At 35.5% G+C, this 15,494-nt stretch overlaps 4 protein-coding genes across 4 annotated transcripts; 1 reads left to right on the top strand and 3 right to left on the bottom strand.

Annotated features, from left to right (window-relative positions):
- The first annotated feature begins 316 nt into the window (after nucleotides 1-316).
- Nucleotides 317-2,654, top strand: LOC116110885 (pentatricopeptide repeat-containing protein At3g48810). Its single transcript, XM_031397098.1, has one exon. The coding sequence runs from the start codon at nucleotides 453-455 to the stop codon at nucleotides 2,457-2,459; it is 2,007 nt and encodes a 668-aa protein (XP_031252958.1). The 5' UTR covers nucleotides 317-452; the 3' UTR covers nucleotides 2,460-2,654.
- A 902-nt stretch (nucleotides 2,655-3,556) lies between these two features.
- On the bottom strand, nucleotides 3,557-4,836 carry LOC116110940 (desiccation-related protein PCC13-62). The gene is made up of 3 exons (XM_031397158.1): nucleotides 4,518-4,836; nucleotides 4,200-4,425; nucleotides 3,557-4,098 (listed from the first exon to the last, which is right to left on the bottom strand). Exons 1-3 carry the CDS (start codon nucleotides 4,820-4,822, stop codon nucleotides 3,712-3,714), a joined length of 918 nt encoding a protein of 305 aa, XP_031253018.1. The 5' UTR covers nucleotides 4,823-4,836; the 3' UTR covers nucleotides 3,557-3,711.
- Nucleotides 4,837-5,781: 945 nt separating this feature from the next.
- On the bottom strand, nucleotides 5,782-8,411 carry LOC116110912. Its single transcript, XM_031397131.1, has 5 exons — nucleotides 8,076-8,411; nucleotides 7,579-7,633; nucleotides 7,437-7,493; nucleotides 7,015-7,092; nucleotides 5,782-6,463 (listed from the first exon to the last, which is right to left on the bottom strand). The coding sequence occupies exons 1-5, from the start codon at nucleotides 8,301-8,303 to the stop codon at nucleotides 5,970-5,972; spliced, it is 912 nt and encodes a 303-aa protein (XP_031252991.1). The 5' UTR covers nucleotides 8,304-8,411; the 3' UTR covers nucleotides 5,782-5,969.
- Nucleotides 8,412-9,044: 633 nt separating this feature from the next.
- Nucleotides 9,045-15,110, bottom strand: LOC116110908. Its single transcript, XM_031397118.1, has 11 exons — nucleotides 14,976-15,110; nucleotides 14,799-14,869; nucleotides 12,803-13,749; nucleotides 12,411-12,540; nucleotides 11,856-12,307; nucleotides 11,488-11,568; nucleotides 11,294-11,392; nucleotides 10,351-10,509; nucleotides 10,078-10,164; nucleotides 9,811-9,882; nucleotides 9,045-9,574 (listed from the first exon to the last, which is right to left on the bottom strand). The coding sequence occupies exons 3-11, from the start codon at nucleotides 13,616-13,618 to the stop codon at nucleotides 9,254-9,256; spliced, it is 2,217 nt and encodes a 738-aa protein (XP_031252978.1). The 5' UTR covers nucleotides 13,619-13,749; nucleotides 14,799-14,869; nucleotides 14,976-15,110; the 3' UTR covers nucleotides 9,045-9,253.
- Nucleotides 15,111-15,494: the final 384 nt, after the last annotated feature.

The raw sequence follows: 15,494 nt of genomic DNA, 5'->3' as shown, positions 1-15,494 counted from the left end.
AAAATCGACTCTCTGGTTTTATATCTTTGTTTTGTATCCACTATTACGGGCTTGGGCCTTTATTTTGATATCTTATGGGCCTCTAGCCTCAGGCCCGGATTTACATATTTGTTTTGTATACATTGTATATGGGCTTGGGCCTTCGTTTTTGATATATAATGCCCCGATAGCCTCAGGCCCGAATTTGTTTGGATTTAAGAAGCACATCTCAATGGGCCAGGTATTTTATTGTTTGATTAAACGACGCCGTTGCTGCTCCCACTATTTCTTCCTCTTCCTGCTTTGGTCCTCGTCTGTGTGTTACCAGCGTCTTCAAAAGTATTTGATTCATGAGGTACGCAATCCTTAATTTTAGTTTTGTTTCATTTTCTCAAGGTTTTAGCTTAAGAGTTCTTGATTTTCAGTCCTGAACTTTAAAGGTTTTTGTTTTTTTTTCATAAAAACCAATAATAATGTATTTGAAAGAAGGGTGTTCTTTACTGTTAAAAGTTCATAAACCATCAATTCCTTTTGTCCTAAACACAAACCCAATCTTGAAGCCTAATAATATTAACAAAAATGACAACCAAACCCAGAAAAAACAAACCCATGTTGAAGAATTTCAAGTGATCAACAGATTGAAACAGGAACCCAACATTGCACTAGCTTTAAACTACTTCAAATCGGTAGCTAACTCAAACTCATTTAAGCACACCGCTTTAACATACCAAGTTATGATCGAGAAACTTGGTCAAAAATGTGAAATAGATGGTGTTCAGTATCTTTTACAACAGATGAAGCTAGAAGGAATTAGCTGCTCTGAGGATATTTTTATTAGTGTCATAAGTTGTTATCGGCGAGTGGGGGTGGCTGAGCAAGCGTTGAAGATGTTTTATAGGATAAGGGAATTTGGGTGCAAACCGAGTGTTAAGATTTATAATCATATTTTGGATGTATTGCTTAGTAAGAACAAGTTTTCGATGATTAATCCGATATATAGTAATATGAAGAGAGATGGGATGGAGCCAAATGTGTTTACGTATAATATTCTTTTGAAGGCGTTGTGTAAGAATAATAGGATTGATGGTGCTTGTAAATTGCTTGCTGAGATGGCGAACAAGGGGTGTTCTCCTGATGCGGTGAGTTATACTACTATAGTGTCTTCGATGTGTAAGGCTGGTAAGGTGGAGGAAGCGAGGGAGCTTGCAGTGAGATTTGAACCTATTGTGAGTGTTTATAATGCTTTGGTTAATGGGTTGTGTAAAGAATGCAAAATTGAGGAGGCCTTTTTTTTGTTAGATGAGATGGTGGATAGAGGAATTGATCCTAATGTTATCACATATTCAACAATTATCAACTCTTTGTCTGATATTGGGAATGTTGAACTGTCTCTTGCTGTTTTAGGTCAGATGTTTGTGAGAGGGTGTAGTCCTAATATCCACAGTTTTACTTCCTTGCTGAAGGGCTATTTACTTGGAAGAAGATTGTATGAAGCTCTTGACTTGTGGAAGCGAATGGCTAGAGAGGGATTCATGCCCAATATTGTTGCTTATAATACCCTAATACATGGTCTGTGCACCAGTGGGAATATGGATGAGGCTGTATCTGTATCCTATCAGATGGAGAAAAAGGGCTGCCACCCAAACGTGACTACATATAGTGCTCTAATTGATGGATTTGCAAAAGCTGGAAATTTGGTTGGTGCATCTGAGACATGGAACAGGATGATAAGTAACGGTTGTTCTCCTAATGTTGTGGCATATACCTGCATGGTGGGTATCCTTTGTAGGAATTCTATGTTTAACCAAGCTCATTCTCTGATAGAAAAAATGGCTTTGGAAAATTGTCCTCCTAATACAATTACTTTCAATACATTTATCAAAGGATTATGCGGCTGTGGAAGAGAAGACTGGGCAATGAAAGTCCTTGATCAAATGAAGCAATACAGGTGTAAGCCTAATATCACAACATATAATGAGCTACTGGATGGCCTTCTCAAAGTAAACAGATTAAAAGAAGCTTTTGAGCTTGTCATGGACATAGAAGAAAGTGGGATTGAGCTTAATATTGTGTCTTATAATACCATATTGCATGGTTTTTGTCATGCCGGTATGTTAGATGAGGCTTTCAAGTTTATGGGGAAAATGCTGGTTGGAGGGACAAAACCCGATGCTATCACATTCAACATATTAATTTATGCCTACTGCAGGCAGGGTAAGGTTGGGGATGCTATTCAACTTTTGGATAGAATTAGAGCTCGAGGAGAGTGGAATCCAGAAATAATCTCATACAATAGTATCTTATGGGGTATCTGTAATTGGATTGGCTTAGAAGAGGCCTTCAATTTTCTTCAAAAGATGTTAAATGAAGGGTTCTGTCCCAACAATGCCACATGGAATATGTTGGTTAGGTGTTTTTTTAGCAACTTAGGTCATTTGGGGCCAGTTCATGTTCTGGATGAGATCATGGCTCGCAAGTAAGTGATTGTTTCTGCAGAAGCGCAGCCGGCAAACAGATATATTTTGCCACTCTAAGTAAAATGCAACAGATGCTTGTATTTTTCGTTGCATGTTGGATTCTGTGAGATCTCTTTGTTGGGCTTATAATCGGCACAACCATTATAGAGAAGGCAGAGGGACAACGTCACGCAGTTTCAATCATCTGATACATGGCAAGTAAGTATTTAGCATTGATTCTTACATTCAAACACCAATCCTCTTCAGACTTGTAATTCCTTTCTTTTAATTTATGTTGCAGACAAAAAGTTGTGTAGAAAGTAGAGAGGGCACACGCATTTGCAAGCTCTTTCTTGACATGATTCCAAACCAACATGGATCAGGTGTGTGCCAGATTATCAATTTGACCTTTTCCTTTGCTGATTACTGCGTCAATTTAATAGACTTATTCCCATACACTCCACTGAATTGAAGGAATTGTAATGTTAAGAGATCTTCTATGATTTTGTATCAACTTGTCCCATTTTCTTGCATGCAGATTTTTCCCCAGTTCAATGACTAAACAACCACTGTGTGATCTCTGCGGTATGGTTGCAGCAGGCACAGATTCTGTTGCTTAATATTACATCTCAACAGTAGTTCATTCTGATTTACTATAGTAGTTTGCAATTTATGTGTAGGAGTTGTAACATTAATTGTTGCCTTTCATTGTCTGGCTTTGTATATAGGCTTGTTCAAATGCTTTACATAACGCAATTTCAACTTTGTAAAAATGTGCCTTGAAATTCTATGAAGATGTAACTCTGGCCTCATTGGTCTAAAATCCCACAAAACGAAGAATCACAGAATAGGTTCTCCTGCATTTTTTTTTTTTTTTTTTTTTTTTTGTGGCCTATTTGATGACTAGTAAGAGATTTGCAATTAGTTTTTAATGTGTCAAAGCCACAAAAGCATTTCACAAATTGCACATAATGAAAGGAGACTCCCGGGATTAGTTGAGGGTTGTGTAAGCTAGTCTAGACATAAAAGCTAGCCGGACAAAAAAGAGGATGTAAAATCACTTTTGGTCTTAATTGATATATTGATTGGCACAATAAGCAGGCAATTTGCATAATCGTGGTCTTATTTGAAATATGATTGGCACAATAAGCAGGCACTTTACATAACCATAAAAAGAGAGCAGCAAAATTAAGCAGAAGGGAACAACTCCATACTTGTTTATCTCCAAATAAACTTCAACTTGACTCAAAAGTTAAAAGAACACCTATTCTAAGCTTTATTCTTTAAGCAGCCTGTGTAAATGAGATTTAGCTATACGTCCATTTCCACCCTTCGGGTAGAAACCTCCAGGGGAATTTTCATGACCACTTCCATATACAATCCTCAAAATTTCCTCTGGAGTTCTGTCATATGCAACTGAAAATTCATCACCAGCCAGCACATTGCCCCTAATTTTCCCTTCAGCACCCAGGTACTTTGAAACAATAAGCCCTTCATCTTTCAATCCTGACCGTCCAAGCTTATTCCTCAGTTCTGAAATTCTGTTTGTGAATTCAGCTACTGTTATATCATATGGATGCACCGTCTCCAAGGCTTTCTCATATAACAATGCTCTGATAACTGCATCTTGACCTGATTCAACACCTAAAAGCCCAGCAACAAGCTGAATAGAACCATACAAAGTGCACAAAAATAAGCCAAAATTATAACATAAAATGTTCTGATTTCATTAAAGTTGATCAAGTTTGTGGATTTTAAACTTACCCTTTTTGAAACAGCTCCTTGGAGTTTAGGATTTGCACCAACATATCCAGTGAGACCAACATAAGGGATCACATAAGATGCAATGAGATAATTGATGCTATTTTGATAGGGATCAAAAGGAGGATTCAAATCCTTTCCAAAGGCTTTGTTTATCACTTTTGCAAATGATTTTGGACTCAAATCCAACAATGGCCTTGGAAATCCTTTTACTGTGTTCTTAATAGCCCTGCATAAAAAGTAACACTTGAATTAAAACATAAAAAAAACCATCAAACAGAAAGCATAAAACAAAAGCATTATGAAAAAATATATAATAACCTCAAGTGCCCAACTTCTTGCCATGCAAATTGCAAGATTACATCTCTAATGAAAGGGTCAAGATTGGCCTTTTGGGCACCAATGGGTGGAGGACCTCCCACAGTTAAGTTTGGAGCAACCTTGTCCAAGCCAACACCCAAAGCACCATACAAGAAGAACTCAGCTTCTAAATACTCTAAATTCAATGGAAACTCAAGAAGATCAACATCAGATTCTGGTACTGAAGCGGTAGAATATGAGCCTGGAACAAGAAACAAGGCCAAAATGACCATTGCTGAAAGAGTGAAAGAACTATACATTGCCATTGGCTTAATGTTATAAGATCTGTGTATTTGTTTTGTGTTGTGTCTTAGCCGAAGTGGGTGTTTATATAGAGAGTTTGAAGAGTTAACTAGAGAAAAGAAAGTGTAGAGTGACACGTTGGAAGATGAAAATGCTTGGTCTAAGCATGGAAATGCCACGTGGGGTTGATACAATCTCATCAGTTACTGATTCTGAAGATGAGAATTAATAGTGTAGAGTGAGCATTGTGTCCTTAAGTGGGCATAGTCTTTGCATGGTGAGCTGGAAATCTTGAAAAGGTAAAACCAAAACTGTCTCTATTTGATCTTAAAAGGAAGCTAAATTTTAGGAACATCTTCTTGATGTGGACACAGAAGATTGTGCAAAGATTAAAGGGGGAAAAAATTGAAAGTAAATGCATGAATATAATATTTCTGAATAGCTGTAATGTTATAGTCGGATTTCATTCTGTAACGGTTCTTTCTAATTAAAGCTGTGGATAAGTACTCCTCCATATCTATGAAGAGGTTATGAGAAAGTTCAGATTTCTTCCCTGAAATAAACTCTTTCAGTTTTGGTTGCTTCCCATGTTTTAATGGATGAAGCTTAATAGGAAAGACCATGATTTTCTCTTAATTTATGTTTAATGCAAAAATCAAGGTTATAATTGATGGTTAATGAAAGGGAATCAAGGGCCAGCAATTTGTGCCAAAATTATTTATGACATTCCCATATATCAAATATAATATATGGCCATAAAAAAATATTTTATACCATTGCATAACATAAATTTTGAGGATTATGCAGGAGAAGAAAGATGGGGAGTAAGATATTTGAAGATTATTATAAATATGGATTGGTTTAGTGTATAAGAAGAGATAATCTTATATTTTTATAATCAATTTGTTTGTTCAATTCAATAGCTTCTGCCCTGAGTATTTGCTCATCATAGACAGCTTGAATAATGTCAGCAAAACCCAGAAAATAACACGATCATTTTCCTCGGAAAAGAACTGATTCAATTGAAGTGGTACATTAAGAAGATCAATATGCATAAATTCAACTGTCATAATTTAATTCTCATACAAGCTTATACATAGCAACAAACTATGAGCATTCATCGACAGTCGATACTATTATGAAGCCAGAAACGAAAATGTCGATAATCTACTATCTACTTACTTTCTCGGCGCTAAGATTTCTTCCTCCTAGGGCAATTGCATTAGGTGATTTATTGTTCTTTTGTTTTTTATTATCATCATCTACGTTGACAATAACAACACCATCTTCAACATCGTCATAGCCATCCATCTCTTCACCTTCACCATCCCAAGTGTCATCTTCATCTTCATCATCATAGGCATCGTCATAATCTGAGTCCTCATCATCATCGTCATAACCTTGCGTATCTGCACGCAAAGTGTGGAACTCAGGGGGAGGAGGGCAATCCTCAGTGATTGCGTTGTCCCTCTTTATCACAAGGTGTCGAATGACTCTTTCATCTTTGTCTAGCATGGTCTTAAACTCATTAATATATTTGGCTTCTAACTCAAAGTTCATCAAGATGTAGTGGGCATTCTTGGCTTTCTGTATCTTGTATGCCAGTCTTCGAAGACCCCAGTCGTTAAATCTCCATAACTTGCCTTTCTTCTCCCTTAAAAAATCTGCAATACGTATTTCATGATTATATGGAACTTGTGCAAGAATATAAAGTAAATTTCAAAGAAGAATATATTCTAGTAAAATCCTGTCAAGTATAGAAAATAGAAGATCCTTGTCTTGAGTACAACATGCAACTTGCTCCAGAAATAGTTGTATGGAACCAAGAATCTTTTTTCTGTGTGAAGTTGAATACGTAAGATTCAGAGGCTGAGAAAAATTGATAGTTTAGACTTGCATTTTGCAAAACTTTTCTGATTTTCTGCATAATAGATTTAAGGAACATAAATTGACACAGTTGAGATGCTCATCACACTCAAGCTAGAAGTAGCATCATGCAGTACATTTAAGGGTTAACAAAGGGATAGTGAAATGACACACACAAGGAAATCCAACAAAGAGACCTTTCTGCTTCGCAAGCATCCAGTCTCAAAAAATACAATCCAGGACACATTTCATTCATAATGGAAAAGAAAATAGTTCAGAACCAAGCAGTATATAATGTTGAACAATCAACAAAACAATTGCACTAAAAAATTTTAGTCCAAAAATCCACCTTGAACTTTCTCATTGACACTTCCAACCTCTTCTGCATGCTTCTCATGAATTAAATAAACCACTTCATAGTGGCGCACTGCACAAACAAGGGAAACAATAAGTCATAAGATATATCCTAAAGCACATGACAAGGTCAATCTACAAGCTAGTTAAGAATCTTCTCCCACCAAATTTCCTTTGAAGAGTTCTGGCAAAACACACAAAGAACATTTCTTCAACCAATTCAAGTTATCCATTTATTTTATGCGAAACAATCACAACACTTTGGATTCCATTTCACCATACACAATAACTCAAACTTCAATTACCCAGTCTACACAAACTTTGAAAAATACTTCAAACAACATTTTAATTTTTCTGAGGTTCTTTTCAGCAATCCAGTCATGCAAAAGACAAACAAAACCCAGCAAGATTACTTACTTCTATCCACAGACACTTCACTTTGCAACTGGAGGTTAAGAAATTCATAGAGCTCTTCTGCAAATACTCAAAACATTACAATCAGTACAACAAACACTGTAAAACCCAAAAATAAATAAAACTTTAAAGCATAATCACTTACCCTCTTCAGCATCAGCAAACTCAGGAAGAACTCTACCATCTTCCTGAACTTTCTTCTGCAACCCAGATTAAAACCAACCCATATTACATACTCAACCACAAATTCAATCAAAAATGAATTTTTTTACTAAATTCCAACAACCTGCCGCGAAACTCTAAATGGTACTGACTACAAGATAACCACTTTATCCATAAAATCATACCAGTAACTACAACAGTCAAAACAAATATAAAACCCAATAAAATAAATGAAACGGAGTAACAAAAGAAGCTTAACAAAATAAATCCAATTCACAAAATCAACCAAAAATTCAATAAAAAAAGGATTTTTTTTTTTAATTAAATTCTAAAAACCAACCACAAAACCCTGCCCAGTGATAACTACAAACTAACAACTCATACTAGTAACTACAATATTCAAAAAAAAAAAAAAAGAAAAAAAAAAAGAAACCCAATAAAATAAATGGAAATTGAGGAACAAAAGAAGTCCCAAAAAACCTCTTTGAGGAGGACAGCTTCAGGGAAGAAAAGAGAATCCTCTTCCGGTTTGTCAAAGAAGCTGTGAGTGTCTTCCTTGTTGGTATTCTTCTTGCTGCTCTTTTTGGCGCTTACTATAACTGATTTTCTTGCGAACGTCAAGAATGAGTTGCTTTGTTTATGAACACTCAGTTTTAGGAGTTTAGAAGCTAGAGAAGTTGCAGAGGTTGTGTGCAGGAGTGAGTCCATTTTCTTTAAAGAGAAAATGGGAAATGCTTCAGAAACGATATCCGTAAGAGGAGTACTAGGGGAGAAAGGAGGTTTAAGTCCGTTGAATGGATATATAGAAATCTACTGTTAATTGTTTTAAAAAATATATATTTGTAATTTTTTTTCTTTTTAATTTAGATTTTATTTTTCTTTTCATTTTAAAATATCTATTTTACCCTCATTTTCTGTCATATTTATTATTTACTCAACTGAAAAAAGTTAACATAAGATGATGTCATATTTACTCAACTGAAAAAAATTAACATAATATGATGTCATTAATGGACCAAAAATTGAAAAAATTAACAGCAGATGATATCATTAGTAAACCATCAATTTTTGGACAATATTGTACTAACAATCGAATTTTATAAATTTTCTCTCACAAAACTGATGTAATAATTAATAATTGATTTCTGTTCTAATAAATTTTTCCACTCTATGAATTCATCAGAAACCAATTATCAACTGTCATATTGAATTTACGAAAGAAACTTTGTAAAAACTGTTTATCAGTCTATCTTTATTTTAAATTTTATGAAAACCAAATGTTGATTTTGTGAGCCGGAGGAATGTGAGTAGCATTAACCCTAACAAGAAATTACACCATCATTGGCATAAATAGGATAGGCGTTTTATGTAATATGGAGAAAATTCAATGTATACAAATTTTAGGGCAGTAGAACATCTCAAGCTGATTTTTCAGAAGATGAAGAAAGATGGTAAAAAGCTATACAAGCTTTGTATATTGGCGCCTGAAAGGGCACTTCTGATCATATGCTGGCATACAATATAGTAAAGTAAAACCTCTTCTTTCTTGAAAAAAGACAAAAGATCTCATCTTCCATCAGATTCAGAGCCTATCTTTGGTAGGCTCATTCAAAGCTTACAAGTTTTATCATAAGAATCAGGAGAGAAAAAAGAAGAAATCACCATTGCTTCTTTCCCTTTTTCTTTCTCTTGTTGCCACTGCTATTATTGGCACCACTGCCCTTGAAGCCTGATCCCGTGTTGGCGGTTGGGCTTTCGGAGGAGGTACTAGCACCAAAATTATCAAACAGTCCGGACTGCACTGCATTCTGTAACCACTCTACGAATTCCTCCTCAGTCATGGTCTCATCCAGGTTAGATGTTGGCATCCGACCACCTCTTTGTCCAGAACTTGTTCCCTTGCTAGTACCATGCTTGGAGGTTAAACTAGTATTCACATGAAAACTTGGCTTGTGAGTGTTGGCTGGACATCTCATTCCCTGCAATAAAAATCCCATCACTCCAATACCTCTTGGTGTAGAGGTGTGTTTACATATTGTGTGCAGGTGTTCAATGAAAGGACAAAGGACGTGTACCACAGCTAGATATACAAAACTATCCTCTAATATTTGATTACATCACTCTTAAATCTTCAAAATTTGTGATCCGCAATAACAAAAAACTATTGCGTCATGATATGAGTACTGATTCATGATGAGAGGAAGAAATGACTAACCTGACAAATATACCATTCGGTAGCATTATAAACCTTGCCATCTGCGCAAACATATGCAGAAGGCGAATCTACCTGCACATTTAACTTTCAGTGAAAAAGCAGAACCACACCTCAAAATTATGTCTTATTCAATAAAATTAAGGCTTATGTCTGATTAAATAAAGTTATGGCATGAACTTTTGGCATTTTCACAAATAGAGAAGTGGCTAATTATGATAAAAGCAAAAAAGTAAAATAAAAAATGCTGTGCATATAAGAGATGCTTGCCTTCTGCAGTAATCCAAAAAAGAAGGGTTGGGAAGATTGTTCAACCCATCCATCTCCATCTTTTGCTAGATGATAATCTTTGCATTCCTTCAAAAGGGAACCAAGGGGAAAAATATAAGCACCAGGAACAAAATTCTCTTATTGACACCAACAAGGCGCACCATGCTTACAGAAAGCTGGATCCATCTTGTACAGTTAATATGTTCAGTGCCAACATCAATTAATGGCTGGCATCTAAAAACATGCACAACTTTAGAAAGCAAAGGGGAAAACCTGGCACCATCTTGCTCGTGATTTTGATTTCTTGGTCTCAATCCACACATGAAAGTTGTTGCACTTTTTGCAGGCTATTCGCCTAGAATCTCCAATGGGGTCCTCACTATCAGTTTCTGACCTTGCAGATCCGGATGCAAAGAAACCATGCCTGCCATTCTGAGAAATCAATCACAATTAAAAGCCAAGTACAATTTAAGGATTTGATAAAACCTAGACCAAAACATTAAGTGCTAAGAACAGAGTTGAAAGTTTATAGAAGCTTAATGCATTAGAAAAACAATATCTGAATTTCCATTTTCATAACACCTTTTGTGTTATTGCTGTACTTTTGAGTAAATGTTATAATCTTGATTCTTAGATGCTTTATATAGTCAACAAATATTGGCAGTGAAAAAATAAAAGCAAAGAAAAAAATAATTTCAGTCACAAACAGGAAGGAAAGTAGGATTCAAGGAAAATATGAGCAATTTAAAGCTCCGTGAAATCTAGGACAACCTTAGTAATAAATAACATAACCAAAGGCCAACAATTGAAGACTTGAAGTCATATCAAAAGAATAAATGACAAATACTGACTAGCCTACTTGCAGCATTGACAGTTGCTAATTTCAGTATAAACTTGGAAAATGATTTCAATCAGAAAAATATGGGTCAAACCATTTCCAACTGAACACATGAAATTTTGCTCAAAAGAAAAATGAAAGTAATGCAGTATGTCGAGCCACTACGAATTTTGATCTTCAAAGTATAGCATTACTCAAGCTCACTCTTTTAATTCTTTTCATCAAATTACAAAAGCTTGTCGAGTGAAAATAAGCTAGGGACTTCTTCTTGACAAAAGAAAATGGTAGGGTAAAAAACAAAGAGAAGGATGAGAAAGTTCAAATTTAATATCTAAGAAAAAACTGGGAAGATAACAGGAACGAGAAGTATATTCAAACCTTCTGAGAAGCACTTTGGAACCTACGGAAACAGTTTAGCAGCTCCTCCCTCCTCAACTCATCATCATATGCTTTTCGCTTTAATGAATCAAGGAGAACCTAGAAAATTTTAGTTTAACATTAATTAAAATAAGTCTATAGAACGTGAAAATGATTCTTTCAAATGATAAATAAGAAGAAACCATAAAATTTACCTCATAAGCATTCTGAAGTTTCTTAAACGCTTCCACAGCTTTCTCATTACCCATGTTCTTATCAGGATGGACCAACATAGCCTAAAATATTTGAAAAACTCCATTATATATACATAAATTTTTATCCTTTTTCTTCTTTGATTTTTGGTTAAAGGAAGAATGCAAAATGGCAAGTAATAGTACATATCTAACAGTAAAGAAGCCTCGATAGCTATAAGACCATAATTTTGGCCAATAAGACTATCAAAACAATTTTTGATAGATCTGCAAGACTAACTTTCAAGAAAATATCAGAACCAGCATGTATATAGCAAGTGGAGAAATAAAGTGCAATCATCATAAAAATGATAAACAAAGATGGGATATACCCTTTTTCTATACTCTCGCTTCACTACAGAAACATCAACATTCTCATATCGTGACAAGCCCAAAGCTGAATAGTAGTCAGTACAGTTCAACAACCGAGCTACTTCATCTTCAGAAGTCATCTCAGAGTCTGCCCCACTAGTTGAAGGCACTCCCGCACTACGATCAGCAGATAACCCCGGGGCATTATCAGAGGATGAAGCATGCCCTGACTCACCATTGAAGTACCCTGGTCCACCTTGCATCCCAAAGGTTTGATCATGGGGCCCATCCGTTCTTCTTTGTTGATTTATGTTATGCTTTAGAAAGTATATCAGAGCATCACTTGAGATAAAAGATAAATTCAGTGCCAACAGCAAACCAAGCCATCCAACATAAGTCCAAGCACAATATATTGAGTACACAGTTGTAATAAATAGTGCAAGGCTCTCATGGCTCAACTTGAATGCCAATCCTGAAACATTAGCAGGTATTAAACCTTCCCAAGGTCAGGAAAACAAACATTGAAAAAAAGTAAACACAAAGACACACAATCAGGAAAAGGGAAAAATGATCACCTCCAAGGAAAATAACAAGCACTGTTGTCCAAAAACTTCCATAAAACCATAGAAAAACAGTTCCCAAAAGGGCAACTACTATGATTGCAAGGGTGAACCCAATAAAAAAAGCCACCAAAGCAGGTATAACCTGAGAATACAAAGTTTGGTTCAACTACATAAGAAATCATGTAAACCAAAAGCTATTTTAAAAGATCTAGGGACGCTTCACTAGCTGACAAAATAAGTTTCTATCGCATGCAAGGATTACAGCCACAACAATTAAAAAAAAAAAAAAATCGAATATACTGCAGACTAAAAGTACATTTGGTCATATATATAACCAAATCTCGATAATAACTTCAACAACTAAAGTATCAAGAATTTGTTTAAGAGAAAGCACCAATGCTTACCAGGACCATAAGAAACTTTGCCATCCCAACCATAGCAATTACTGAGAGAATGCTGCACCATATAACTGAAAAGAAAGATGTTGTCCCCATCCGCAGAAAAGAGTCAATGCCCCTTAGAGCACAGTCCAACCAAACCATTGATAAAATAAGTAGTATGCTTGCCAAATGTTTGAGAAAAATTAGAACAACAGGATAAACTTGCTGAAACTTCATTTTAACATAATCACAGGCATTATAAAACTTTGTTGTTAGAGAAACAAACAATGGCATCTGCCTCTCCAACAACTCAAATGCTGCCTCCAACTTGGATGATATCTGTGCCCTTAGGCTTCTAACCAGCTCGTTATCCGGAAACTTAACATTCTCCATCGCATTTTTAACATGCAATCCATTCAGCAAGCAACCAAGGCCACTCTTTCCATGTTTTCTACCACGGCGAGCAATTGCTTCTCTTATATTAGGCGTTTGCATCGAAGAAATATTTTCAGTGTCATCACCAGAATTGCCCTTGGAAGAAACCGATTGGTCAATATCCTGCAAATCAGTTCCTTGCTTCTCTTTTCTGGGAGATGCCCCACAATTTTGCTTCCTTTTATTCTCATCTCCTGCATGATGGGCTTTACTTGCACTGTCCACGAAAGGAATGCCTTGATGGCAACCATCTGGGAGATCCTCCCCAGGAAAAACCTTTACCTTGCTGTCTCTACCCTGTCCTGTCATATCAGGGACAGGAGACCCTGAATTCGAACCTTTTTTTCTGTGGCTTGATGCTTGACGATCCAAGCCATTCTTTTGCTGATTACCCTTCCGAGCCATGGAACAATATTTATCAAGAAATAGTTTACAGAAGAAGACAATTTAATCCATTTTAAGCCATCACAGAAGCTACGTCAAGCAAGATGGATTCCACAAGACAAACATAAACTTTTCTATCACTTGAATATAATCTGTCAACAGAAAATATAATCAGTCTGTATATTTCATAGGGATGCTTTAAAAGCAAGCAGAAAATTTTTCATAAACAATGGAAAGTCATGTCTGATGCTTCTAAACAATTGTTTTCTGATCTTGTATACAATGATGTAACAGGAAGAAAAACAATACTTGATGAAGAACAACCAATAATGCAGGTTAAATAAAACTACAAATCAAGATAACAGGAAACTGATTGACTAGTGGCAGAATCACCAATACCTCACCAAAAAAAAAAAAAAAAAGATGCATCATATTTTGCACATAGATAACAAGTGATGCTCTACACCTTACTTTTCAACTGTTTATCGCATAAGATAAATCACACTGCTCCACCATTTAAAATTTCTCTCTTGAACCGAAAACTTAGAAATGAAGTCAATAATACTTAAAACAAACCATTCCCATAGAGCTCAATGAAACACAATATTTGAAGCGCTTAAGTTACGAGAAGCTAAATAACTATCAGTAAGCTACAGGGTCATTTACTCCTTATCATCAAAACAATTCCACTTATATTCTAATATCAACACAACACACAAAATTATTTCTACATCACTACAAACTATAGTTTTCTGCAAGGAAATGCACTTGCAACTATAAATATACAAAGCTAATGCTCTCAAGCCACAAAAAAAAAAAAAAATGAAGAAGAAGAAGAAGCAATAAATAAAATAAATCAAAATTAAAGAAATACCCATGTTAGCTATAGGTTGAAGTATCAAATTTTCTACAAGATAGAACTATAATACTAAGTTCTGTAAAGACCTTAACATAATCCATGAATCGTATGACATGAACTCGGCTTGGTGATAAAACCAAGGCAAACCCATTTCAGAACCAAACTTCATAATTTAACAAAAAAATAAATTAATTAAAAACCCAGTTTTTAACCATCCTCTACAATGTTTAGACATCAAAATTCGGTCTAAGAAGAAGAAAAAAAAAAAAAGTTCAATTAGTGATTAAATGAAACCATCAAAAATCAAAATAAATAAATAAACAATTTATTCAACAGACATACCTTAAGTAAAGCCAAGTGCAGGCACTTTGTGAGATAGAGAGAGGAGTATGAACAATAAGCAGAGATAAGCCCTAAAACAAGGAGTTTTTAGAGCATTAAAAAAAGAAAATTAAAAAAGTGATGTTGGTGGTGTTCTTGAACTGATTCTGTTGTTAAAGAAAAGAGAGAATGTCAAACCTTTTCAGTTTTGAATTAAAAAAATGTAACAATATATGCGACTGGGCAAGGCAAAGACACAGAGACAGACACTACCACGAAGCAGCCAGGTAATCGAAGTTGTGTTGTGACTTGTGAGTTATTGTTGTTACGGACTGTTTGGCTCACTTGGATATTGCTGTCTCCAATCGCGGCGTAGGAATGCCTTGCGCCACTCTGGATTAGGATTCTCCTTCATTAGTCTTATACTTACATATACACGTGTATCAGTCTAATTTGTTTTGATATTTTTGAAAAAGTAAGAATGAAGTGATAACAAGGAGGTAAGATTTAAAAATTAACAAAAATATTCTCTTAGATTTGTTAATTTACTAAACACTCTTTAATAAAAATATTAAAAATTATAAAAACACTCTCACCTACCCATTAAATACCAGTAGCTAGTCACCACTGTCGGAGGGTGGCCAAAGTTGTCGTATCGGAGCACAACTGGCTGGATTTAGTCGGTCGTGTGTCAAGATGGCCTTTTTTAGCTAGATC

Source organism: Pistacia vera, unplaced genomic scaffold (assembly GCF_008641045.1).
Source record: "Pistacia vera cultivar Batoury unplaced genomic scaffold, PisVer_v2 Contig62, whole genome shotgun sequence".
In the NCBI taxonomy this organism is placed as follows: Eukaryota; Viridiplantae; Streptophyta; class Magnoliopsida; order Sapindales; family Anacardiaceae; genus Pistacia; species Pistacia vera.
This window is presented reverse-complemented; position numbering and strand designations above follow the sequence as displayed.

Excerpts from the sequence above, each read along its gene's own strand:
- LOC116110885 (XM_031397098.1), top strand. The coding sequence starts at position 453 with ATGTATTTGAAAGAAGGGTGTTCTTTACTGTTAAAAGTTCATAAACCA.
- LOC116110908 (XM_031397118.1), bottom strand. The coding sequence starts at position 13,618 with ATGGCTCGGAAGGGTAATCAGCAAAAGAATGGCTTGGATCGTCAAGCA. Across the intron at positions 12,541-12,802 it reads CAAAGTTTCTTATGGTCCTG|GTTATACCTGCTTTGGTGGC; the intron begins GTAAGCATTGGT and ends TTGTATTCTCAG. Across the intron at positions 10,165-10,350 it reads CACGAGCAAGATGGTGCCAG|GAATGCAAAGATTATCATCT; the intron begins GTTTTCCCCTTT and ends TCCCTTTTGAAG.
- LOC116110940 (XM_031397158.1), bottom strand. The coding sequence starts at position 4,822 with ATGGCAATGTATAGTTCTTTCACTCTTTCAGCAATGGTCATTTTGGCC. Across the intron at positions 4,426-4,517 it reads CAAGAAGTTGGGCACTTGAG|GGCTATTAAGAACACAGTAA; the intron begins GTTATTATATAT and ends CTTTTTATGCAG. Across the intron at positions 4,099-4,199 it reads AAGGAGCTGTTTCAAAAAGG|CTTGTTGCTGGGCTTTTAGG; the intron begins GTAAGTTTAAAA and ends GGTTCTATTCAG.
- LOC116110912 (XM_031397131.1), bottom strand. The coding sequence starts at position 8,303 with ATGGACTCACTCCTGCACACAACCTCTGCAACTTCTCTAGCTTCTAAA. Across the intron at positions 7,634-8,075 it reads AAGCTGTCCTCCTCAAAGAG|AAGAAAGTTCAGGAAGATGG; the intron begins GTTTTTTGGGAC and ends TCTGGGTTGCAG. Across the intron at positions 7,494-7,578 it reads GTTTGCTGATGCTGAAGAGG|AAGAGCTCTATGAATTTCTT; the intron begins GTAAGTGATTAT and ends GAGTATTTGCAG.